The 27,694-nt window shown below is 40.3% G+C and overlaps 1 protein-coding gene across 4 annotated transcripts in view; it reads left to right on the top strand.

The window, feature by feature from the left end:
* Positions 1–21,170, top strand: part of SPECC1 (sperm antigen with calponin homology and coiled-coil domains 1) — a 76,237-nt gene extending 55,067 nt beyond the window's left edge. For all 4 annotated transcript variants that reach the window (XM_019471823.1, XM_009278168.1, XM_009278167.1 and 1 more), the window contains 5 exons: positions 1,003–1,153; positions 2,099–2,201; positions 19,258–19,374; positions 20,244–20,303; positions 21,081–21,170. In XM_019471823.1, the coding sequence (XP_019327368.1) occupies positions 1,003–1,153; positions 2,099–2,201; positions 19,258–19,374; positions 20,244–20,303; positions 21,081–21,170 (521 nt within the window). The remainder of the gene's footprint in view (positions 1–1,002; positions 1,154–2,098; positions 2,202–19,257; positions 19,375–20,243; positions 20,304–21,080) is intronic.
* The last annotated feature ends 6,524 nt before the right edge of the window (positions 21,171–27,694 follow it).

Raw genomic sequence — 27,694 nt, forward strand, 5'->3', positions numbered from 1 at the left:
AAGAAGGAATTCACACCTCTAGGTGATACGGCATTAACTGATAATTAACATACAGAGGTAACTGAAAAGGAGGAGAAAAAGTTGTGTTCCACATTCAATTAATTTCTGATAACAGCTCATAATGTGCTGGCCATAGATCCTGGCTTGTTGACAGTTTGTCTACGGAAAAGAAGCAGCCACCTTTCCCTGTGTTATACATCCTCTACCTCATGATTGATATGCATGGGGAGATAATTTGATTTCTATGATCTCTTTGGCTTCTCTTCAAAAACCTGTCAACATTGCATTCTATGGCTATTTATTTTATTTATTTTATTTATTGACATATATACGTATAAATATATATAATATATTATATGAAAATACATAATATGTGTAATAAAAATATAGATGCATCTGCTATGAATATATTGAGACTTCCCAAAGTTCTGTCAGATAGGATGCCAAGCATCATGTGATAAGTGCCTCTTACTGCTGCCTTGAGCTGGATTGTATTCAGGAGACAAGAGGCTTTCTTGTTACAAGTCTGGTAATGGCAGAAAAGAAATTATTGTACTAGGGCTGGTCAGTCATCTGGTGAAGATATCTGGCGATCGGCTTTTGAACCTTTAAGACTGTAGATTTTGGTATTTCCCCTCATTCACCTGAGGCCTCTACCCCCCAGCAAGAGTATCAATCACAGGAAACCAGGCAGTCTGTACTGTTGAAATCATCAAAGCCATTCCTTGTTATGATCACCTCTAATCTGCTCAAGGTTTCCTAGCCCCATGTGTGTTTAATGAACAAATGAATACATTTGTTTAGAATCAAAACAACAGACTACATATTGTGTGCTGGGTGGCAGGACAGTGATTAATCAAATTCCTCAGACTGCAAACTGACGGGTTGTTTTTTTTTTTTTACAACAGACTACATATATTGTGTGCGGTGGCAGGACAGTGATTAATCAAATTCCTCAGACTGCAAACTGACGGGTTGTTTTTTTTTTTTTAATTCCCACAGACCTTCTGAAGGGGAGAAATGAAGAGCTGAAACCAGACCATTACCTCCGTAAAAGCCCCTCCCTAGAATCCCTGAGCAAACCCCCTATGGCCTTCAGCAGCAGAATGCTTACCTCTACCCCTAGCAGCTTGAAACCCCAAAGCAAACTCAGGTACCAACTCAGTCTCCTGGGAAAAATGGCACACTGGAAAGATTGACAACGTTACCTGGCACCAAGATGAATGTTTTAATCTGGCAGACCCCTGTCTCCAGTGGAAACTCTGCTGGCTCGTCTGTCTGGTTCAGAATTACCAGGCTGTGTCAGATCTAAATATCAAAATTCAGATTATAATTATTATATTAGATGAGCAATCATGACAAAATGAGGATAGCAAGCTTTCAGGAGCCACTAAGTTGTATACAAGAATTCCGTCATGTGTACGAATGGTCAACTCTCATTATCTTACTGTAGTTTTGCATGCATAGTTAAAAACTAAAAGCTTTGAGGTCTAAGGGAAAGCTGGACACATAATTTTCTTCTGTCTTGAGAAAAAACATATATATTTTCCTCTGTTCTCCACCATTATTTCCAACAGTAGAAGCTGTAGGATGGAGACAATGTGGGTGCTTTGATTGTTGGCCTTTAACTGTCCTCGAGGCCTTGACTGCAATACAGCTTCCAGATTTTTTCATTTTATTCAAGAACTCATTCTGTAGCAGCTCAATTGGATGTGAATTTGCTGTTACAGATTCTTTAGTTTCTTTCAATTCTGCACCCTAAATCCTAGTTTTCAATATATAAAACAAAGAGATTACTTGAAAATTTTGTAAGTAAAGCTGATAAAAATACTAGCAGAAATGCTGTGTTAACACATGCCATCGAATATCCGTAGGCTGCTGTTTTTTCAGCTCTTTGTATGCAGTGACACCAACTAAATTTGTCTCATTTAAAGGCAAATATAGAATGCAAGCTCTGAAAACTATTGCAGTTTGGTTTACATTTGGGTTCTCTGCTGCCATTTTGCTTTGTCATACGGATATTATTTACACACTGGTAAAAAAAATAAAAGACTTCAAGCATATTTATCTTCTTCTCCCTTATGATTCCCTGGATTAGTGTGGAGAGAAAGGACCCACTGGCAGCCCTGGCTCGGGAGTATGGTGGTTCGAAGAGGAATGCTCTGTTGAAATGGTGCCAAAAGAAGACCGAAGGTTACCAGGTAAGGGAATAGGTACATTTTTACTTTTCTCTGGAGAGTAATTCATCACTTTCCTATAGGTGTGTAGTAAGCAATGTCGCTTCAAAGAAATATGTGTATTTCAGTCTGATTTTTACATGCTTACTTCTACTGGGTGTTTCCATCCTCTTTCTTCAGATTTCTTTAACGCTGCAGTCCCCAATATTACATTGTCATAAGTAATTCTTATACAAAACCCAGAATATTTACTGCATCAAAGGTCACTGATGGTGAGAAACAGAGTGTATATGTGCAGCAGCTTCAATTTGGCATCAACTTTTGAAATTACATTCTAATATTTTTTTCTATAGGCTTCTGTAGGCAATGTGCTATTGTGAGAGTTTTTTCATTGGTCATTTCTGTAAAACCAAAGAAATATTTCTTTGTGTGGCCTTGACCAAATGAAGTTTGCAGCTTGGGGCCCCGCTCTTTCTAATCTGCTGCAGTTTAACGGGATTTTACAAAGCAAGTTTTGACTGCTTGAGAATGTCTCATTTGTTTGCAGAGTGACTTTCACTGTTAAACAGGCATAATGATTTGTCCAGTTCTTGCACGGCCATTGCTGTGCTTCTCAAGCTCTGGCTAGTGTTTGTATGCAGCTGAGTTAGGCCTTTGGTTCTGTTTGTAACTGAGCTGTAGAAGGCAATTATAGACAGCAGTTCATCCTGTGGTATATGCTGGGTGTGCAGGATAGTCTTGGTTTGATATAATGTTGAGATTTTTCTTTCTTAAGAATAATATTGTTTGTTACTTAGAGCAGAAGACAAAAGCAGTTATCACCACATGGTATGCACCCTGGAGCAAGTCTTTAATAAAAGCCGAGTCCATCTTTTAAAGTAAATAATAAAATATTTTTTTTCTTCACAACCAGCTCTTTATGAAGCATTAGCTGCAGGGTGCAGGAGTTTGGAAGAAAAGACAGTAGCTTTCCCTTTAAGTAAACTGATCTATAAAAGTTTGAGTCATTTCTTAGCACTGACACATTCATCTGGCTTGCACCAATTTCACAGGACAGGTATCAGAGAAAGCTCTTGACTTCAGACACACCTTAGAAAGAGTAAAGCCAGGGTTAGTGTTTAGCCTCCAGTTCTGTGATACTGCCTAGAATGCTACAGTGCTGTCCCCTGAAATTGTATACTCTATGCTGTGTTGATTTATTTTATATCTCATCTACTAAAATTCTCCTGGTCTTGGATTTGAAGGTGTGGGGGAACATTCCCATCCAGTCCTCAGAAAATGATTCATGAAATACAACTTTTCCAAGTCTTAACTTCTGTTAAGCCAGCAAACCCATCTCTTGAGTAACACTTTCTCCCAACAGTGTTGCCCTTTTTTGTTTCAAATGGCACATATGGTGAGCTTCCTCCGCTTCTCTTAAAACAGTCTAACTCTGAGTTGACTGTTAGAAGTGTTCTCTGAGAGTCAGCCTGTAGTTTTCTTTCTCTGATTACACCCAAGTTGGACTAAATGTATTGCTTTTAGAAATTATTATGTGGCTTTGCAAATATAGAGGCCTGTCCTGATTCTGTAGGTACCAGACTGGCACCAAGAGTGACAAGTATTCCCTCTGTGATAAAATAGAAAAGGACTTTTGTTTTTCTGTGCTGAACGCAAGTAGTGGAACTTAACTGTGTATCAGATAGCAGGCCACCCAGGAGGTATGCAAGGCAATCTGGGTCTATTTGTTTTTCCTTTTAGTATTGGTCTCTGGAGGAAAGTATGTCCATGCTTCAGAGGACAGTGGAAGTCTTTGCTTTATGTATGGCTGCTGGAGTGTTGTTGCTACGTGACTGTCCAGATGATGTTTCAGAAAAAGCTTTGTTGTTTTGGTTCCTGCTCTGGTGAGGCTCTTGTTCTGTTCATGGCTGTCCTCTGTCGTTACTCTTTCTAAAGCAGCAGAATGAGTTTTGAGCCGTTTTTGAGAACAAGCAGGTAAAGCACTGACAAACACTGTGTAATCCAGGAGAGTTGGAGAAGTTCAGACTGTGATGTGGTGACGGGCCTTATTATCCAGAGTGTAAGATCTCAGGGCAGAAATTAAAGTCAGATGAACCAAGGGACAAACACGGTATTGATTTGTGGTGAGAGTCTTGCCTCTCTATCTTCACTGCTTCATGTAGAGGCATTATCTCTTGGACATTCTTCCTTAGATTCTCATTCCCATTGCGCTCTTTGCAGTGCATTCACTAACTCTTCTTGAACTTGCTTTTCCCAGACCCTTGCACTCTTACGATAAGGCTGATATTAAGCTCCACAGGGAGTTTTTATCATTCTTGAGTACAAAGAACTGGAGTGGAGTAAAGAACGTCATCCTCCTTCCTGCCTTAGCCACTGCAATGATGGGAATGAGGTAATGAACTCCACCGAGCAGAACCCTGATGACGCGCATGACTACTTTTCTGTAGATAATACCCCGTCTATGAGGCATCATCAGTGCAAATCCCAGTATAATCTGTCATGTTCTTTCTAACATGAAGCCCAGAACCGCATATAACTTTGGATGCAAACTGTTTTCAGCTTCATGACACAGTGGAATGAGAGAATAAAAGACTTGCTGCTTGGCTGCCTGACTTCTTTTTTCAGTGGCAAAATGTACTGCCTTTGAGATCTAGTAATAGTTCCTGATCTGAGCTGGTGAGGAAGAGGGAGATTCCTTTCTGTTTAAATTATGAAGATACCAGATTTCATTAAACAGCAAAAATTAGCAAAATGGATTAGAATAACTGATACTCTCAGTAGCAGCTACTACCCATGTCCCAGATTCCCTGAGGAAAGCTGGATTAGTGACCTAGGAAGGTATCTGGGGATAAGACCTAGGGACCAGCACACCAGGCTCCACTTTTTAAATGCTTTAATCCGTATAAGGCTTATACTATAGATAGAAATTTACATCCTGCTCCGGGCATATATCCTTGCATTGACTACAGTGGGAACATTCCCTGGCTTTGAACTTCAGTGTGTTCCCCAGGAGGCAATCTCATAAAACAAGAGAGGGACACTGGAGGGAGTTGAGAGAAGTGCAGCACAATTAGTAGTGGCCTGGAGGGTTTTGTTTGTTTTTTAAAAAAAGAAATTGCATGAGTTTACAGTAACTGAGGGGAGACATGAAAGCATCTATGTTTCTCTAATCTGCTATATCATTTCTAAGATTCCTATTTAAACAGTGATTTGATATCGAAAAGATATGAACGCTAAGGAGAAAGAGTAATTATTTAGAACATGAAAACAGAATCACTAGAATGAAAATAAAGTGGAAGTTCAGTTTAATGACTAGGAGAAATGAGTATGAAAGTGGGATTGCATAAACTGTGGTATGATCGATCATCTAGGCATTGAAATATGACAACTGAAATCATATGAATGTTATCTAGCATTTTGGCCATCGATTTTGAATAACTATGCAGGGGAGGTGCTAAAAAAATCTCAGCAGTAAAAAGAATTGTAGTGAAATAAGACTTTGGGCTCAGTGGCTTTGTGCAAAAATTCCTTGAGGAAAATCTCCAGCTTAAAAAAAAATCAACCTTAATCTAATGTATGGTTCCCTATAAGAATTGTGCACTGGCACATGATCTCTTTTGCCAGACATGCATAGAGTGTTCCTTCTGCCTCTCTGAATTTGTTGACATCATGGTGGATAATGTAGGGTGATGAGATGACCAGACTTGAGAACTGCTTTTGTGGCTCTGGAACTCAATTACCATAAGCCCTTTAAACCACAAAGCCTGCTTGAGAGTAAGTTATTTATGTTAAAATAGCTTTTTCTCTGTTGTCTTGTGGGTTTTTTTCATCTATTTAAAAAGATTATACATCATAGCAACAGTGTGAAGTAGAAATTGGGTGCCTCTTTTCTAATAGGCTCTGTTCCCATGAGTCGTAACTCCTGGAAGCTGCTGAGAGTCATTCTTGTTGCATTATCACCTTCCGTAATCGTATCATTAGTGACTGTGCTGTTATTTAAGTGCCCTGGTTCTGTTTGCTCTCTGTGGACACCATTTGTCAAGGGGCCAAACCTGTCTAGATTAAGTCTATTACTATCCACAGATGTATTGTGAAAACACGGAACGTCAAGAGGATTATTGTTTCTGCCATATATACCCTCTCCAGAGAGGAGAGGGAATTGCTACCATGTTAATGGATATGGTTTGCTTAAAAGAACTGTTCTCATGTTTTTTCCAACCATTACACATCCATCCTATGGCACAGAGGAAAAGAGAATTTGAGACCAACTCTTTTCTCCCATGCACAATCATGTTTTTCTTTTTATCAAAGTTAATTTGGTTTAACAGGACCCATTTGGGATCCACTTGTTGAAGAACCGCCATCTTTTATAGTAAAGCTATCTGTGTGGTTGTCTTAAGTAGAGGAATGCTAAATAGGAGGAGACAAGGACTGTTCTAGAACTGACAAAGGGAAATGGCAGCTATACCTCTGAAGACTTTTATATTTCATGTTCCCTATCTATGCATTCAAGCCATTTCATTATATCATCTCCCTGACTATGACAGTGTCAGTACACCAGCTTATGGGTAAAGGCAGCGGGCATCTTTAGGAGAAGAGGCAGTGCTCCCTATTAGCACTGACACCAATATGAGATGGCTGATAAATTGGTATTGGTCTTACTGGTATTTGCGGGACCAGCCTCAGATCTGATTTCATACCATCTGGAGCAATCTCAACAGCGTGTGGACAAACTACTAACCAGAGCAATCTTTATGTAGCTTTCATGTTGTACAAGTAGTTCCTGGAGGAAAGAATTCCTTTTAATTATTGTGCATAAAATACGCTAGCAACTATGAGCAAAGCTAGAAGAAAATTATTTATTTGTTTCCATGCCTTATTCGGAGTTATTTGACTTTGCAGTAGATCCCAGGAACACTGTGCAGCTTTAGAAAGTATGCTTAGGAATATGTAGGAACTATTTTTAGGGTGATACTCTGACATTGTATTTTTTAGTCTAAATTAGCAAAATACAAATATCTGTATGCCCAACTATTCTGAATATTTGCCTCAAAAGTTGTGAATTGGTTTTCTGAAGCTTTCTTTTCTTAAAACACAGATAGTTTTAGGGCTTTGGTGAAATATCCTGATGGAGACTGCAGCCTGCATAGTTTCCAGAAATATAGATTGGCATTAAGAGGAGCCTAAATACTTCAACCTTTGTCTTTGCTATATATATATTAATAAAAGTGCCTTTCCTGTATAGTGCCTCAGCTATTCAAAAGGAAGAAAAAACCCTACCCTGAAGTATTGCCACTATGTATGGCTATTCCAGCCTTGAGAGACAGAAATTGGAAAATTACTTCTGAACATAACCTAAAAGTCATTAAATGTAATTCTGAATGCTTTTACTACTAGAAGCATAAAGCTGGTATATCAGACTATCTAAAAGTTGGTGTCTCTGCATAGTACTACGTTCTTCATGTAGCAAAGATGCAAAAGCTTAGGGAGAAAAATAGAGGTTGTTGCACTATTTGCTGTTTGTCAAGTAATTATAGCAAGAGACGGGTTGACTAGTGGTTTGGCACTGGATGTAATATAAAGCTTTTTACCCTTTTGTATTCAGTTTAAACTCAGACTAATACTAGCTTTTTGTTTATGAACTTGGCTTTCTTTTTCTCACAGGAATTTGCATTCGTTTTCTTTTTGTACTAGACAGTATTTCCTCCACATCCTCTTTGTTCTCAAGCCCTATTCCATGATATTATCCCCTGCTTTTTCTCATATTTTTTTGACTCGTTTGCTGGCTGGCTGAGATCCAGCACAGATTGTGTGGCCCAAAGATGTACAAATGCAGATAGGCTGACGAGGACATAACGTATTTCCTTTGGTCAAGTGGTCATGGGGCCAACGCGTTCTCATTAGGGAGGTGGGCTCTGCTGCTAGGACAGCCAGCCAGGATGACTATTTTTTGACTGCTGATGCATCAAGCAGGCATATTCCTGGGGCTGCACGCTGTGGGGACTTTATAGGAATCCAAAAGCTCCTTCATGGCCAGTTGTACATTAACGTGTCCGTGTTTGATGGTTTCTTCCTTATTCTGGAAACTAAGGATTATATTTAGAAACAAGAAGTCTGTTATTTCTTTGTACGTCATTAGTGTGGGTAGTTGACATTATGTTTCTGCTTAAGCAACTACTGTCTCAATCTTTAAGTCTCGACTGAACGTTTTGCCTCACTTACACTTCCGTTACGCACCGTCTTGGACCACAGGGAGTGAACAGAGACTATACTGCAAACGCTACCACAGTCCTCAGGGTTGGTGCTCAGGCTGGCAGTTCTAGTAAAGAATCAAATAGCTGAATGGGACAAAAACCAGGATCAACCCTCTGAACCTGGGCAGAATATATAATTCCTGGGACTTGGCTCGTAGAACAGTCAGTCAAACACTTCCTTTGACACTAACATAATGGAGCTTAGTTTTAAAGCCTTGAGAATCCCAGCACAGCTGTGCACTGTTCTAAAGAAATACAGAGAAGAACCCAGTTGTTTCTGCGTCACAAGATGTGCGCTTGGGTATGGGAGTGATTCTCTTACCCTTTTCTACATTACTTTTTGTGTTTGTGTCAACAAGTAGCATAAAACTGTTTCAATATGTTTCCAAATTGTATCAATCTCTCTCTCTTATATCAACATTAACCAGGTTTCTATCTAAATATTTAACTAGTCATGAGAACTACCTAAGCGGTGGCATTCCGTAATTCAGCAGTAACACTGAGGAGTGGATGTACAGGTTTTCTGGCCACCTTTCCAAGTGAGACCTTTTAAGCAGCAAGGATAGGAGGTAAATCCCATCTGCTGTTAGGCACAGTTAATGTGCAGTCTGGAAAGGCTGGACTCCCACAGTGCTGTGATCTCGCGTGCTGAAGATCAACAGCAAAACAAATAACTCCCAGTTTGTGTGATGTGGGTGAAGAAAAACACTGAACAAAACCCCTCCAGGTTTAAACGGCAGCCATCCATTCATTCTAAGCAGCATTCATGGCAGAGTCTCTTCTGGGGAGGACTGGAAAGATTTCTCTTCTGCCACACCAACCTGTGTGCCTGAGATTAGAGGCTGATGGCCAGAGCCTGCTGAGCAAGCAGGAAAAAGCTGTCTGTCTTAATATTTACCAATACCATTAATGCAACAAAGTTCTTCTCTGGTGAACAATGACGCTTACCCTGAAGTGCCATATGCTAGCATCTCTCTTCTGTTATGGGAGGGTGCACATGCTTACAAAGAGCTCTGCGTCTACAGTACTTGTAGCATTCTGACATTTAGAAGTAGAGTGTATGTGCAATGGGTTTTTCCCAGGAAGTTGTTAGTATATTCTGTGAGTTTCCGAGGAACGGGTGAAATTTCTGGCGCTCTCTGTGTTTCTCTGATTTTTGCCAAAGAGGAGGATGTTGACTTCAGAGAGACTTTTCCTATCTATCAAAAGTTGAAGGGAGTCTTGGTGATAGCTATTGAGATAGGAGGGATTATCCTGTGTTTAAATAAAAATTGACAATAAGTTGGTCAGGAATTTTGCTCCCAAGTCTGCTTTGGACCATCTTTGTGACCTTGGCAGTCTTGTATAATACCATTGCCTTGATTTCCCTAGCTGTTAAAATATAGATTATCATATCATACATCATTGGATGATGATGAGTTTCAGTAATATTTGGAAGAATGCTCTGATAAAAAGGGCAATCTTGAGAGTTTTTAATTAATGAAAATAAAATAAATAATAAAAAATTAACTAATAAAAAATTAATTAATGAAATTAAAATTTCAAGATATTCCAAATTTTTTTCCAGAATAAATGTTTTCTTTTTCTAAATAAGACCGCTTATAGCTGAATGTGTACATGCAGTTTCTCTGTATGTCCCACCTGGACCCAGGGTTGGGTCTGGAAAATAAATGCAGCAGCCAAATCATGGCATGTTGGGAATAATCAGGTTGATTACCAATGTGCAAGCCCCCTTCACAGTGATGCCAATGCATAAACGTGCTTCTCCAGTGTAGCCAAATAACTTGGGCCAAGTTCTACCTTTTTTCACATAAGGGGCTTTATCCTGTAAACAAATACAAGTCTCTTGATTGGAGGGATAAAATAAACGCCCATGCAGCTCTCTCATGCCTAACTTTCTATCCTGCTGGGTAATTTTAAAAATAGCATTTACATTCTATCCATCCCAAAGTCCAAGACTCTTTCCTTGTGTTGCCTGGATGCAATGACAATCAGTGAAAACACTGAATTGATTGGTCACCAGCTGGAACAGCTCCAAACCATGAATTTAACTGGGAGAGAGCTGAGCCCTGCTGCCTGTTCCATGAATATCCTTTGCTGTTGGGACCTCTCCCCACCTTGTTTCCATCCTTTACTGTGAGCCTGCTGCAGTCTGCAGCCTACCCCTCTGCCCAGGAATTCCAGGACATGGCTAATCTCTGAACTCTCAATACAGATTATTAGAAATAGCTGTGGGAGCAGTCAGTGTGGTCATTAGCAATTCTGCACCAGGGCTGCAGGCAGGAAGTAGCTGTGCTGCTGTCTGGGACACAGAGGGGAGCTAGTTCCTCCCCCTCTCTCCCTCCCTCCTTCCTCAGAGTATCTGTGTGGTCCTTGGAGCTGTGCTGCTGCATCTTCACTCTTGCAGCCTTGGGAATGAAGGAACACAGCCCAGTCTGTTTCTTCTCTGTGGCATTCAGCAGTGGTGTCATTTATACGAGTCGGTGAGAAAACTGATGGAAGTGTTAGTTGTGTAGCAAGCAGGGAGTTGGCTTTCAGCAGGTGAGCATAACAAGTATAATTTATACTGAAGAGCAGAAAAGAGATGCATAGCGAAAATAAGAACTCATCAATATCTTGTTTTGCCCGCTCACTGAATGTGACAGTGGTGTAAATTACAGAAGTACCAGTCACACTTGATATATTTCTTTTGTCACCATTACCTCATCTCTGAAATGGCCCCGAGATGTCCATAACATTGCTTCTGCTTATACCAGCTCTCATTTGGTCCTGTATGTTTGTGTAATAAAAAGCCAGCTCCCTGTGAACTCAGCATTATACATTCTCTCTCTCTCGCCCCCGTTCAAGTGGAAGCTGGTGTGCAAAGTGATAAATTAAGACCCAAAATGAGGAATATGTACAAACTCCTGTTACTTTACTAGCCTTTAGTGAGACCTTTGAAGTAGGTGACTTTTAGTAATGAGAATGTTGTCATGGGGTAATTTGCATTTGAAACAACTCATTATTTGCTAGGAAAGGTTCAAATACATTCACTGTGTGTTATGTGCACTGCGCCAGCAACTCCTGTCAACCCTTGTTCACCAGAATTTGTTTTCATTTTTAAAAGTCAGTCTTTATGTATTCAAATGCAAAAAAAACTAAAAGTGTGAAGAAAGTATAGTGAAATGTTTGCCAGTCCACACAGTGCTGGGAGCTATAGATCTGATGGGCACGAATGGATGCTATTTGGCTCATTAGGGAGGTTACTCATATGTACAGTTAGTGATGATTTAAGTGTCAGTAGTAACTGTTTTTCACCTTGCAAGCAGAGGAAATGGGAGGTCACATAACTACTTTGTCGTGTATTACCTTAAATATCTCCCATTTGGTACTACTTTCATTTTTTTTATTCTTATGAAAACTTTAGCTATAGCAGCACCACATCTCTTTTGTAATCAAAATACCAGAACTAAGCTGCCTTGTAGAGGTCATGGACCTCCTCAATACTTCATGAAGAAAGAGCTGAGCTTGAAGAGTGCACAAATAATTTTAGAATGGCTTTACAATTTACTCTGAATGACGTCTCTGAGACAACTCCTGTCTCAGAGAACTTCAGAGAGCATCATGCGACCTATTCTTACCAGTCTGACTCAGCTAGGGAAGTTAATGAAGAAAATTGGACATGCCTGACTTTTTGGTATCTTCTCAGATCTCTGGCTTTTGAGAGACTAAAATAGTTGGGAGCTGAAAAATCTTTGTGTAGGATGCATGACAATAAGCTTGTTTAATTTCCTCTTTTTAAATGTCCGTGTGACTACTGTGGTCAACTGATGTTTGATGCTTTTGCAAAAAAATATAGTCATAAGCTCTCTTTCTAATGTCTTGTCTATGCTAAGAAGGCTCATTAAATCACACTTACTGAAGCAAATGATAAATGGTAAACCCAAGGCAACACCTGTGGCAGCAGTGGAGCAAGGAGCAAACAGAACCTAGGAATGTGATGGGAAATGGGGTTTCTTTATAAAAAGGAACGTAGTAAATGGGATAACCTTTAAAGAGCTGGCACCGGTTCCTTATCATTTCACTGTGCTGTAATTACATAATTTAACAGCGTTTTCACATAGCATTTTATGTTATCTGAGCTATGTTGTTTCATACACGTGTAATCAGCAGTAAGATGCGTGACTTACTGACATGGCTGGTAGAAGCATTAGAAATACAGATGATGGGGATAGAAACACAAAGTTTCAAAGAAAGGTTAAAACAGTTCTTATGGAGACTGCAGCTGCCTGAACCATTTGAACTAGGGATATTAATACAGCCTGGAGGATAGAAGGTCATTTGGCTTCCTTCCCAATCTTGGCTAGCCACTTAATCTCTATACAATAAACAGTATTGCTGTTCCACAAGTTATTCTGGATTTTTTATTTTTTTTTTAATCAAGAGGCATTACTATTGTGTATTCCATTTAAGAGAGAAAGATTTGTAAGATAATTCAGAAAGGTTCCTGGTAGTAGATTGACTAAATGTGATATGCAAATCACTTTAGACTTGCAGCTACCCATTGAAAATAGCTGTGTGCAATTGTCCAAGTCATCTGGGTGCACCCTGTAATTACAGAAGAATCCAGGCAGTCTTTAATTTTAGGCATTCATGCCTTTCATCCGTGTTAACTGGACCTGACCACACTTCTAATTCACCCATATTTCCAGTAGATTGCCCAGATGTTTCATATCTTTGCTGGAGCATTTTAGATGAACTGGAGCGTTTTGTTTGCTCAGAAGGTTAGGTCATGCTAAAAGGAGCCCTTCTTCACTTGTATTGCTTCCTAGGAAGTATTTAGAACTTGCCTATCCAGAGCTCGAAGGTCATATACTTCCTTTGATAGAACCTCTTTGGCTGAAGCCCACTAACATGTCCCCAGTCAATTAGGGTGTAATAAATCCAAATTAGATTGCAGTTTCATGCAGCTATTGTTAAAGAGAGGTTGGTGTAGGTAATCTTCAGAAGTTGCTTTTCAAGGTACCTTGATCGGATTTTACATTAGAAAGGTCAGGGTTCAAATTTGCAGAGATGTGGCTCATGAAAAGGAGGTTCCTGTTCGGACATCTGTGTCTGAATATAACCATGTGAAAACACTGAGCTGTAAGACTTTTGGTCTGAGGAGGAGATGTGGGTCTCTGGTAGGCAGGAAGGATTGCAGAAAGCTGAGCCAGTTAAGGGGGAGCTGCTATTAAAAACAAGGCAATTCCCTTTGGTTCATTCAATATATTTATTTTAACTAGTTCTGTCTTCAGTATTTATGTTTATATTCTGTATGGGCTGAACCTCAATAATTAGCCACTCTGGCATGTTCCTGGTGTGCCGTTCTGTACCAATGACTTCTAAGAGGCAGAAGGGCACGTTGTATGCTGAGGGGGGAGGCTGGGAAGAATGATGCTAAGGTCATATTTATTGCAGACTTTCTTCCACGGAGTTCCAGACTAGCTTCAAGCTGATTCATGTCTTATAATTTATAATTCTGGGTCTTACAGAGAAAATTATGACTCAGAGAGCCATCGCTGTGGGCACAGTAACATCTGCATAGTGGGACTATCTTCTGTCAGTATTTTAACATACTCGGGCTGTAATGAAGAGCGTATGATGTCATTGTTGCTTTTTACTGAAGACTTGGAGTCAAAGATCTAGTGAAATCTAGTGGGGTGGTTGTTTTTTCCTCAGATAAACAAGAAATTGTTTTTAGTGAGAACAGATCACACAGATTTCCCTGTGTGTCTTTACTGTGGCTCTCATAGCTCTCTGTTATCTGCAAGCAAAGGTCCTGTTCCTGGGGTGGGGGGCTGAGGTTAATGATTTGCAGGTGTTTAGCGTCTTTTAGACTTGGCCTGCCACTAATATCATAGATAATACATTTGCTCTCTAAATAACATTGCCTGGATTTTTTTTTTTTTACTTTGCTTAATGTCAGGTACTTTAATATTCATAGAAATGAACCATACTGGGTACTTCGGTACTTTCAGATAACTGCGCTCCCTGGTGTGCTTCCAGATCCCAGTCTCTTAATATTCCCAGTTCATATATAGTAGTTCACTCATGAGCTTTCGTTTGAAGTGAATGAACTATTTTCACTGACAAGAAGCCTAGGAACTACACTGGAAATGGTTTAGTCTGGACACCTCTATGCTCTACACAGTACTCTACCACTATCCCAGCAAACTTTGTACCCTCACATCTTTCCATGCTCCTTTTTGCCACTCCACACAGGGTGTGTAAAGATGGTTATGTCATCATGCTATAAAAACACCCCTTTTCTGGCCTGACTTTTGTGTTCTTTCAAGATTTTCAACTACACCACCCCCACTTCCCCAATCATTTTCTTAGCAGCACCATGGAAGACCCAGGTCAAGTGCTGTGTAATATGGATATGATATGTCTGCTTCAAAGGAAGCTTGGTAACCCTGAGTGCTGCAGACCTAAGCTACTCAGCACCCTGTGACCCATGGGCCAGGGGTTAATCTCTGGTACAGATGTCCACCAGTGTGGATCCACTGATGGCATGCTAAAGATAGGCATCGGGGTACTAGTGACCATGAGACATACTATGACCATATGGTGGCAAATTTTTCACCCTGCATAATGAGCACCACTCAAGTTTGATCTGCAGTCCCTATTCCATTTTAATATTTCTCCCTATATTCATTCTGCATACACTCTGATGGTGCATCTTCCTCCTAAAGGGTGCCATCCTACATAGGTTAACTTCTAGATCTCTCATGAGAAGCCACATGCAGTTTTTCAGAGCTTGGGGTGGGGGCTCTGCTGTAAGCACACTGGGAGATGGAGAAATCGCCAAACTCTCCACCCTGCAGTTTGGAAGTGTACATTGTCAACCAGCATGTACACGAATAGCTCCCACTTATTCATGGACTGTGTGTTGAGGAATAGAGGGGTGTGGCAGAAAGACTGAGACAGGTTCCACTGCCAAAATAATCAAGAGAAGTGAATAGTTTCCAAGGTGTTCATTCCCTAAATTGTTTTCCTTTTTTTTTTTTTTTTTTATTCCCTAAATGTTTTCCTTTTTTTTTTTTTTTTCTTTTTCCCCCCTGGCTTCAACAGAGCCAGAGATTTTCCGAGAAATCAGGGTGCCTCTATTTTGACTTAATTCCTCTTGGTGTGGTGTAGTGGGGAGGTATTACAAGTAAAGCTGCAGTGTAGCCAAACACAGAAGATCACTTTTCATTTACCATGTCCTTGTATCCCAAATTGAAAAGTAGTTAACACAGAATCCAAGATGAAATGGCAGAGGGCTTCAACAGAGCCAGAGATTTTCCGAGAAATCAGGGTGCCTCTATTTTGACTTAATTCCTCTTGGTGTGGTGTAGTGGGGAGGTATTACAAGTAAAGCTGCAGTGTAGCCAAACACAGAAGATCACTTTTCATTTACCATGTCCTTGTATCCCAAATTGAAAAGTAGTTAACACAGAATCCAAGATGAAATGGCAGAGAGGGGTTTATACCATGTATGAAATGGAAATGCATTTGTTTAGAGGAAAAAACCACAACTCTCTGATGCTTGTTGGATGTGAAAATGGCAACTAAGTGGCTTTGAGTATGTCTAAGTGTTTGTTGTTGTACTATTAACTGAACAGTTGAGCTGAACCTTCGAACGTTCATTTTGGGTTTGCGTTTAGGACAAAAATTCAGATTTGAATTTGTTTTTTCTGTTGATCATGACATACCACTTCGCAGTAGATTTCATCTGTGGTTTAAGTATTGTCAAGCAGAACCCCATCCTTGAACTTTTGCTTGTTTGTAAGACTTGGATCCAAGAATTACTGAAGATGACTGGCTGGACAATGCTGTTGGAGATGTGAGGACTTTTGGACCTAGTTCTGATTCTATTGTAGACATTAGTACTACTTTTCTCCTCCTCCCATCTAACAATATCTAGAGATGAGTTTTAGGTATAGTTAAAACTACAAAGACGAGTGAAATTATCAAACTGATGCTGGGCTGGTGAAATACTGTAGGAAGGAACAGTTTTGTATCGCATGTGTCTCTCATAATAGCATTGTGAAAACGAGGATAGGATATAATGTTCCCACACAAACATGGCTTGCCTTTTTGTCTAGTCCTGTTGCTAACCTAAGGCTTTGTTTGTTCCGGTTTCCATGGCCTTTGGCAGAGGCAGGGGGACAACCTCCATTTTCCATTTCTATCATGCAATATAAAATGAGAATATTGGCATTTGATGGTAGGCTATTTGCTGATAAAATATATTGGCCTCAGTAAAAACACTTCTGTAATTTGGCAGTCAGTCCTTTCCCACTAGCTGCAGATTGATAAATAGTAAGTAGCTTGTTTGTCTGAAACGTCAAGAAAGCAGAGTAATCCAGCTTCAGCCAATTCCATAACACAAAGTTGGACTTCCATGGTGCAACTTTATGGATTAGGCAAAGCCAAGACAGCTTTCAGAGAAAAATATTTTTTTCTTGTGATGGTATCCAGCCACTATGTCGCTTTGCTTTTATCTCCATTGACAGATGTTAATAGAGCAAAATACAATGTGGTGGCTGGTGCAGTGCGGTAATGTCTGCTGCTGATGGCCTGCTTTCTGAGCCCATTAGATTTGTAGATTTATTACAGCCAGAGTATCTTAACCTGAAATATTCTGTACTGCTTCAATTTGAGTCATGTTTGGTTATGGACATTTATTACTAATCTGAAATCCTGTCTGACTGGACAAAATCCAGGATGGACAACTAATCAGTGAGGCATCGTAAGTGAAGAGCATATGCTAAAATACTTCCTGTCTGCGTTTTAGTGCGTCTGCATTAGCTTTTGTATGAGAGATGCAGTAAAAGCTTTGCCTTTTGGGGAATCTTGAAAGAAACCGGAAAATAGCTAAATAAAGAAAATGAAGTGGCAGAAAGTCTGAGTTGAAGGTCAGCACACAGGAAGATGTGGCTGGCGAGAATGATTTGAGGGTAGCTCCACACTTGCTATAGTGTGAGAGATGGTGCAGTACCATCATGTCCTGGAGCCTTCCATGCTCCAGCAGCTGTTACTTTTCTAAGCGAGATCACTTAGTTCACTGTTTTGTTTCTAGCTGGTATTTGGAGCTACAGCTGCTACTACAGCAGCAAAACTTAGCCATGAGAATTCCTTAGTGTGCTGGTATGGCCAGTCAGTGCAAACAAGAGCATTAGAAAGGTCACCTTGTTCACAGGATCAGAACTGGGCCACAAGTATGTTTAACTGTAGCTGTGCCTCGCAAAAGAATCCCTGTGAAGAACCCCGAGTGCACTCTGTACCCCCAGTAATCTTTGTATTTTAAGGAGTTCTTTACAGATGGGCTGATTTTAAAATACCAGTTTCTGTTTCTGTAATCACTCTAAATCCACCTGTTGAACATAACACGTTCTAGACTTCAGTTGTCACGAGTGGGGAAACTGGGTTTCCTCTGTGCACCTGAGCGTACCCTTGTAGTAAGTTACGTGACTAGCAAAGAAGAATCCCACTGTCTAGCAACAAGGGGAAGGAAGATGTTTTTTGACCATTTAAACTTGCAACCATATTAGACTATTTCTTGCAAAATGTTTCCTTTCCACTGCGCTCCTGTTGGAGCTGGCAGTGGTGGGAGTGTTGCTACAGACAAGTCAGAGATTTTTTTTCTAGCTCAGCTCTGGGGTTTCAATTGGGTGTTTATTAATATATCCATGCCCCCTGAAACATTGCTTCCTCAAGCAAACTTGGCCTTGTTGTCACGTTAGGAAATGTGTGAAGACAAGATTTAAAGGTTTTTGTTTGTTTCTGTTCCGTAAGGATCTTGTATTGTACTTGTTACCAGTGACACAGCCACATTTATTTGCCAGTGACTATGGTAGTAGGAGAGTGAGCATCAGGAAACCTCTGTTCTCTCCTCAACTACTTATGGCTCATTTTGTGAATTAGGGTAGGTGATTAAATTCTGTATCTCAGACTTCTCATTCTTTATCTGCCTTTTGTTAAGTGCTCTGTGATGTGCAGATGAAAGATGCTGCATTGATAAAGAATATGAGAATGCAGGCATGCATTCATGCAAATGACTGCAAACTGGGCACATCTGCCCAGCTCTTGGAAAGCTGCCCATTCAGCCGTTGCTGTTGCCAAGTTTGAGCCTCCCTCTCACATACAAGTAAGCACATTCTTTATTTAGGGCTTGAGGACTATGTTGGTATTTCATCAGTTTAATATCATTTTTGATAAGGGGCTGAATCAAGTCATAATTGTTAATTACTCGTTCTCATTAAAGCATGTATCTGCTGTGTAATATCAGAAAGATAACAGTGGTGAAATACATTGATTACACTGCCTCATCGTTCTACAAATCCATCCCTCTGTTACACATCCTGAGACAAGGAAGTGTGAAATCAATTACAAAACACCGTTTTAAAATATCAATAACTTCTGTTGTAGGTGCTGGAGAAATCATATTTATGCCATTCTGTAATTGAAAGGGACAAGATAAAGTCCTTCCTCTTGCCAGCACAGGAAGATTGCAGCTGCAGCATGTGCTGCACACGGTATTTCTCACCTTCTAGAAAGCACTGGGGAGAGTCTCTCTGTTTGGGGCCTGGTGTGAAAAACATTTAGCTCCTTAATAATCCCTTATCCAGGACTTTGAAACTTGCCATCCTACTTGGTATCTTTCTACTTGACATGAGAAAGAAAGGGAGAATGGAAAATGTAAACCTGTGTTCCTTTAATACTCCGAGTTTTTGTTTAATGACTGCATAAAAACTATTGTTTGGAGATTTTTTTGTTGTGTAGCACTGTTCAGGGATGGTTCATGTTTTCTCTTACAGAATATTGATATTACCAACTTCAGCAGCAGCTGGAGCGATGGGCTGGCCTTCTGCGCTCTCCTGCACACGTATTTGCCTGCACATATTCCTTACCAGGAGCTCAACAGTCAGGATAAAGTAAGTTTTGTTCTACCTGCTTCTACATCATTTGCTGAATTCACAGTGAACATTATGCATTTTGATGGATATGTGGTGGAGACACAGTGTTGCAAGATCTTGCTCTTGATTGATGCAAAATAAGTAGATGGGAGCAACAGTAAGAGACAAGTATCAGCTGAGACTTGCAAAGCAAACAGACTGAATGAAAAGAGGAAGGAAACCAAGAGTGAGCTCCCAGAGAGAAATGCAGGGACTACTGGATAAAAAGTTAGTGGCAAGTTGCCTGAATCCAGTGAGTGCTGCGATAAACATGAAGACAGCATCCCTTTGGAAAGGCTAAAGCATTTCTGGACTCCTGAGTTAGCAGCACACATTAAAAGGGCTGGATCAGTAGGCAGACAGATCATTTGTTGAACTACTTGGACAGCAATGTATCTAAAAGTCAGACCATGTCAGCACATTCCCCTCACAAAGGGGAGGAACCTGGATTTACTTCAGACAGCTAGTATCTATTACAATAAGAATTATACTATATACAGGAATGCCTTATTTTAGTTAACACCTCTTCAGAAACCATTCACTCGTAATAACTGACAGAACCTCGGTGGGGTTTTTTTGCCCAGTTATAATCAGTTTCACAAGAACCTATTTGTCAAAACCAGAGGGCTCTAGCTTGGACAAAAGTAGATGAGCTATTCAAAGGCAAAGAACTTATTTGTGAGTATACCTTACTAATACAAAAAAGTGTCTATGTCAAAGTATCGAATCTAGTGTTTTTCAGTTTTCAAATATACCTGCTCATTTAAACTTACTGATTAACCAGATGGAAGGTAGGGCTCAGGAATCATACTTCGATGATAATCCTTTTGAACTTTTTTTTTTTACAGAAGAGAAATCTGCTGTTAGCATTTCAAGCTGCTGAAAGTGTAGGCATCAAACCCAGCCTGGTGAGTGACCTTTTAGCAAGGGAAGATTTGCTGCATACACTGTTCCAAAGCTTTTGTTGCCATGTGGCCCGTCAGTCAGCTTGCACTGAAAATGTTCACGTAGTGTTAGGGGAGGCTGCACCACCATCTCTGAAAGTTCATAGTTTTAGGAGAACTTCCAGAAAGAATTTGTAGAATCATAGAATTAATATAATTTGAAGGGACTTCTGGAGGTCATCTAGTATTGAAATCAGAGTACTGATTATGTCCTCCTCTTGGAAGCCGATTCCAGATGATTCCTATTTTCATGGGCAGACTTGCCTGTTAGACCATTTTCTTTCCTTTTGTTTTAGCGTTTTAAGAAACAGAAGGATAATTTGTTTGTTAAACTGTTTAAAAAGCCTTTTCTAAAATCAACAATATGATGACAAGGAAGAGATAAGTTTAATATGAAGGAAAAAATATTATGGGGTTCATGAGCTAAATATAGAACCAAAGACATGCAAAGAAGCAGCAATTTAAATGAAGTTATATAGAGAATTGATTTTTGATTGCAGATGGAAGAAATCTTTTCAGAATGTAAAATGCATATGGCTGTTTAACTAGTTTGTTAACGAGTTTCAGAATTGCAGTAGGCCAGTAGATTATTCCCATGGACTTTTATACTGTATGTGGCTTTAAGGAGCTCTGGAATGGAAGCAGAAGTAGTGTTCAATAGCCACAGCTACTCAGAGGACCCAGTGATGTTCCCGGTGGTGGTGCTTGACTAAGTTTTGACAATGTGTCTGTCCTGTGCAGGAACTCAGTGAGATGATGTACACAGACAGGCCAGACTGGCAGAGTGTGATGCAGTACGTCGCCCAAATTTACAAGTACTTTGAGACCTGAGATGCAGAGCAAGAGGTGGACAGAAGTGGGGAAGAGAACAAAGAATGCTACAGATGCACTCGATCACTTTAAAAATCCGCTTGCTCCTCTTCCACAACCAACCTAAGCTCTTAGTTTGAAAGAAAGCTCTTCCACAATTTTGATTACATCTGGGACTGCAACCAAATAAATATCCATTGTCCATCTATACAAATCAAATTCATCTGTAATTTTATTCCCACATGGAAATTGCAAAGCATTTCTGAACACGCGTGGGATATTTCTGAAGAGGATCCCTTGTGCTAAACAATGTTTGCCTCAAACCAGACTCCACCAACAGGAGACCTGCTACAAAATGAAGTTCTAAATCAGTGTGGACTATGCTGGCACTCAAGGGAGGCTGGGAGATTAATATTAATACAAAAGCTCACAAAAAATGCTCTTTTTGCCAAAACATGCTTAACTCATCCCAAATACATGTTGTTTTCTTGCCTCCATATATTTTATAAAACATCAGGACAGATGCAGATAAGTGTGTAGAACCTTAACCTGAGTTATTCTCACGCATCTGACCCAGTAAGTATACTAGTTTGCTTGTCATAGCTTAACCAGCAGGATAATAACAGGATCATTTGTAATTCAGAAACCACGCTCTGTTCCATCACCAGTTAGTGAAAGAACTCTAAAAGATACTGTTAGGTGCTGGGACTTAATTTCAGATCAAACAGAAGCAATCTCTGAGGAAAAAATAGCTTTATTACTACAACTTCATTACTTGATTACTACGGGAAGCCAGAGCTTGGTTTCCCAGCTGACTGTGCAGGCACAGTTATCATAGGAATATTGCAAATGCAAGTTACTAGCTTTAGTTTGCAAGGTGCCAGTAATCAGGTGGTGACTCTAAGCAATACAGTGACATCTCAGTCGTTCATATTTTTGTGGATTGAGTAACTTCTTTCTTCTGTGTTGATCCTGTATAATCAGCACAGATATGTAATTGCTGTGTAGAGGCACTAATCTTGAGACAGCCTGTGCCCTTTCCAATAAAATGTAGTCCATAGAACACTGTTACATGCTTAGAAATGATGTTACCCTGTAAAGGAACACGGTAATATATTAGTACCAATGGAAGTTGCAACTTCACTCCACAAGTTACAAAGAGTAACTGGAACCCCTCCCTGTGTCATGGAAATCTCTAAGGTGCCAGAGAATAGCTTTCCAACTCAATAATACTGTTAGTAAAATGTCTGAAAGATACTGTTTAATTTCCATTATACCCTTCCTCTTATTTCACCTCATGAAGTTAAATTTTCTGTTTGTCTCCAAGAATAGCAGGATCAAACAGGCTGCTTAATTTGTTCTAGGAGCCAGTCTTGGAGAGCATGCTTTGTACAGGACTTCATAGAAGGCTGCCTAGCTGCTTTAGATTATGCTGGTAGAAGAAAGTTGTTGTTTAGTTAGCATGTTTAACCCTGTGACCAGACTTGATGCTTTGCGAATGTTAATCATAGGAGCTAGGGATCATTTCTCTCTTACAAAAAATAATAGTGTGTGCTCGCTGCTCTTAACTCCTGAAAAAAGGCTCATGAAATAGAAACAAGCAACTTCACAGAAGAAACTTGGTTTCGGGTTTTCTGGGGCTTTGCAGGTGGCTGATCTCAGCCTCTGGCTTCCCCACAGCGCTTTGTTGTTTGTTTTTTTTAATATTATTTAATTAGTAAACAACCTATTTCAGACTTTGGTTTTCTCGCAGCAAAATACAGGATTAAGGGATAGATGACAGATGTCAGTGAGTGTATTGAACAGAAAGGAAGTTGGAGGAATGCAGTGTGTGCCTGTTTCACAGGAGGAGAAAAGCATTGCTTGCTCTTAGTTTTAGTCTGACATTTATTCTAATCCATCGCCCCCAGGAAAGTCTGATTCCAATCTTTTGAGAGTCTGTGTGATAAAAAAGGACAGTGGCACGCACTTAAAGTGCCCTTGCACTCTTTTGTGTCATCCTATACTGTGAGAAAGCAGTTGCAAATGCTGACCAGAGTTATTTTTTTGCAAGAGAGTGCTTTCTTGATTGAATTAACTCTCCAGTACTTTTCAGCATACGTTCTGCCATCCCTAGAGGACATAGGATGAGTTGCTCTAAGTGTACTTAGATACGAGTCTCCTGTTACGTGATAAGATGGAAGAGAAAAATAGCTGCTAAGCAGAGTTTGTTTAGGAAGGCAGTCACACTGCAGAGCTCCATTGCCTTGTGGATGCAGCAGGCTCTTTTCCCTTGAGGTATCCATTGGCAGAGATCCCAATTCTCTCCAACGGGCTGTAGTTCAAAGCGTAGTGAAGTCAACACAGAAAATTCCGTATTCCTCAAGTGGGCTTTGGATCGGGCACTTGCAGGGATGAGAAAAACTGTTTTAATTCCCAGTGTCTGGTAAACATGTCAAAGTCAGCAGGCTCCACTTGATCTAAAAAAGAAAGATAATCTTAACCCTCTGGTCACTGCAAGCGTGTGTTCCGTGTGACTGCCAGACGTACACTAAATATGTATGTCATCTAATGTGTCAGTATCATTTGCTTCAAGCGCTGTTCTGACGTTTATTCTGATCTGTTCCTCCAAGACTTATTCTAACCTTACAAACCATTCTGTTTGATCTAGCAGCTTTTTTTTTTCAAATGATTTTTGCAAAGCAATGTTTCTGTCATCTTTCTGCAGCTTATTCTCCCATGCCCCCCAGTAGCATAGACCAAACACTAATTCTACTCAATTCTAATGGTATGTTCTTAAAAATGTTTTACTTATCTAGGAGTTAGAACAAGGAGCTGGCTGTCAGTAGGGAAGAACATACTCAGTTTCACCATTCGCTCAATGCTATTTTCCAGTCCTCAAACCTGCAAAATTTTGAAATGCTGCTACTTTGAGAGATGCTCTTCCAGATTATTTTTTGAGATTAAGAATATTGTTTATTTGTTCATTTAACTGTATTTTTTCTTCCTTTTGAATCTTGCACAGTTACATTTCTAGACCTGGATTTTCAGAAATTACTGTTGTTTTTTTCATGCTGCCTTAAAATTTGAATATGAATTTAAATTTGTCCCGCAAAAGATACTGCAGACCAGCCTGATTTTCAGAAAATCTGCAGGCCCTTGTAAGACATCTCAAATTTCAACTGCAAAATTAAAGTTCTAGCTGCTTTTAAAATTAGAGAGTTTGTTAATTAAGTTAAGCTAGAGGGTATAGGGGTAGTCTTCATAGAAGTTCTGAGAATCCTCTGAAAATGTCCTAGAATGGAATATGTGATGATATGACATGGATGGTGTAACGCATTTTATCAGTAACAGTTTGCCTAAACTGCCTAAATCCTTTCTGATTTTGCCTCTTAGGAGTAATGGATCTTTCCCTGATGCAGGCAGATGAAATCTCTTCACCATGTCACCATATGCTCCCTAAATATACAGTCACTCTTAAACATACCTGCACATGCTTGTATGCGTGTACTTGGGAAGTCTGTCAGACTACAAGACACCAAATAGCTGATTTTGGATGAGCACGTGAGAAGAATGGTTAGGATGGGGATTTCAGTGAAGTTCCGTGGAGGGATATCGCATCGTGTGACTGTTGTACTATAGCTGTTAGAGAGGAAAGGAGATTAAAGTGTGAAAAGTATACAATCTGACTCCCAGAATTTCTGGTGAATCATAGAAGGTACAAATTGTTTCATGGCTTGGGAAGGTACAGAGGTGTTGAGAAGCGAGCCCAGACTCAGCCCTCTAAGAAGGTTTTCTAGAAAGGCTGATGAGCTGTTTCTGAAAGTACACAATGAAACTGAATGGAGTGAAAGTCCAGCGTGTGAGGAGAGGGGCATATATGGGACATACGTACCTGGGCCTTTGTGGACAGCAAAGGACACCAGCTTCAGAGTCCTTACTGACTGTCATCTTGAGTGACATTTCTCCTAAGAGTGCAGCCTGGGGTGGATCTCAGAAGATGAGGAGGGAAGAGAGCACGGAGCTTGCTGCCGTTGCCAGGTTCCCCTTCCTGTGCCTGTGACAGTCACGGAAATGCAAAGGGGACAAAGATTTCCCAGTTCTTCCTGTGCTGCAGCAAGATACCCGTACTAAGCAGAGTGATTTTTGACTTATGCACGTTCTTCAGTTTCCTCTCAGTGAGACACACTTTCTTTGAGTTTTGGCAGGTTTTCTTTTTGTAATTTGAGGTTGGTTTTTACAGGTTTTCTCTATGATTTTTCTTGTTTTATATGTGCAACCAGTTATGTGCAAGTTTTCTGTCCAGACCAAATAAGTGCACGCTGGCAGAATGATTGCTTCTTCCCTGTTTGATTCCCAACCTGGAACCCTTGCTTCACTGACTTTCCCCCTTCCTTGGCAATGAAAATAGAAGCATCGGCTCATCCGGTTGTAGTTTACACCTCCCTCATCTTTCTGTGCTTACGGTACCGGGTCTTCCAGCAGGAAGTGCCTGATGGGGCCAGCAGTTTGCAAAGCTGTGCCTTGTGTATCTGATAAAAGGCAGAGTCTGTATGGGATGAGATTATGCATTTTCCTGTCAGAAGAGGGCTTTTGCCTAAAAAGACTCAGGGCACTGAGCATTAAGATGTTTTTAAACCCAGCAATAATTTCTACTATGCTAGACTATATTATTTTTTACCAACTCCAGTGCCATTTAGACTCACTCACCAGTATGGTGTAGAATCAAGCTTATAACTGAACTGCAATTAACATTTTTCTCAACTGATGGTCTCCACGTTTTTGACTTGCACGTGCGCCAAGTTCCACTGGGCAGTGCTGGACACGATGTTTTTATTGATTGTTGGTCCAGGCTTGAGTTTGTCATATGGGATAATCGCCTCTAACAGTCAAGTACTTTTAGCTTTCTCTATTGGGTACAGATGTTACATCGTAATCTAATTTATACAAAGGGCACATTAGAATGTATATACTAGGCATTGCCAGATTTGGACATGCTAATATTTAAAGATTAACATTATTAAAATGTATGATGCAAAAATCTGTGTAATATTTCTAATAAATCTTTTTCTGTTTCTGATGTTTGTTGTAATGTTTCAAATATCTACATACGAAACAGATTCTTCTGCAGTCTGCTGGGAAGCAGGACTCCCAGGAGAGTTTTTAAAAGATACTCATGGTTTATTGATTCTCCTACGCTGGTAGCAAAGAAAATTTGGTCAGAATCTTCTTTTCATAAATACATCAAGTTCCATTTTTTAAGTAACTTAGATGCATTTGGATGCCTTTCAGAAGATTGTCTTGGGGATAAGAGAGTGCAAGAGAGATCTCCGTTCCTGAAACAAATAGTATTGAAGAGACAGTAGGAAGTCATCCTAGTGCAAAGGCAAGGAAAGAACACAGAAGAGACCCCTACGTCTCTGCATTGGGAGCTCTTAAATGACTAGAGGATTAAGAAAGAAGTAGTCAAGAAGTGGAAGCAAGGACTCTTGACTGGAGTAAGTATAAAAATAAGTCACCGGTATGCTAAGAGGCAAGATGAGTTACAGCTCACAGAGTACAGTCCACCTGGTAGATAGCGACGGGACGTTACACACGATGCAGAGGATGAGCACAGTACGTGCGTAGTGCTAGAAAGAGATTCCTCTGCTCTCCAGTGAAACAAACCATACAAATGTAAGAGACTGAAATCCTACAGGCACGCCAGTGACCAGACCTGGCACTATTCTGTTTCCCACTACAGAGAGGACTGGCAGCTGCTGATCTTTTGAAAGGAAGCCAGAGCATCCTGATTGAGTCCATATCTTGCAGACTGACTGTCGCCATCTGACTAGTGACACTGCTAGGGAAAATGAAGTTTGTGTCGGAATTTCAGGTAGGGCTGAGTTATGGAAGAGGGTGAAAATAATGACTGCCTGTCAAAACCAGAATGCCAAGCAATGACACTCCTGGTGACATTTATTATAAACACTCTCCATGGAGTAAAGGAGGGCTTCCTAAATTCTAGACTGTATCCCTGGATAGAATTCCTTTTTCCAGCCTTCACAAAGAGGGCTGTGGAGGCCTGCCTTTGCTGCTGAGGAATTCAGCCCCATGGATGCTGTGCTCCAGCCACTATCCAATCTGCATACAGAGCTTTCAAAGATGCTGAGATCAAATTCCGGAATACTTTTCACAGAGGCTGCTTTTATCTCATGATGGTCGCGGCAATACCAGAACAATCATAATTGCTGAGTCAGCAAAGCAAACAAGAAGGTAAAAGAAATGGGCATTTAGAATCATAGAATCATTAAGGTTGGAAAAGACCTCTAAGATCATAGAGTCCAACTGTCAACCCAACACCACCATGCCCACTAAACCATGTCCCTCAGCGCCTCATCTACACGTCTTTTAAATACTTCCAGGGATGGGGACTCAACCACTTCCCTGGGCAGCCTGTTCCAATGCATGACAAGCCTTTTGGTGAAGAAATTTTTCCTCATGTCCAATCTAAACCTCCCCTGGCGCAACTTGAGGCCGTTTCCTCTCGTCCTATCACTTGTTACTTGGGAGAAGAGACCGACCCC

This window comes from Aptenodytes forsteri, unplaced genomic scaffold (genome assembly GCF_000699145.1).
Source record: "Aptenodytes forsteri isolate BGI_AS27 unplaced genomic scaffold, ASM69914v1 Scaffold66, whole genome shotgun sequence".
NCBI lineage: Eukaryota > Metazoa > Chordata > Aves > Sphenisciformes > Spheniscidae > Aptenodytes > Aptenodytes forsteri.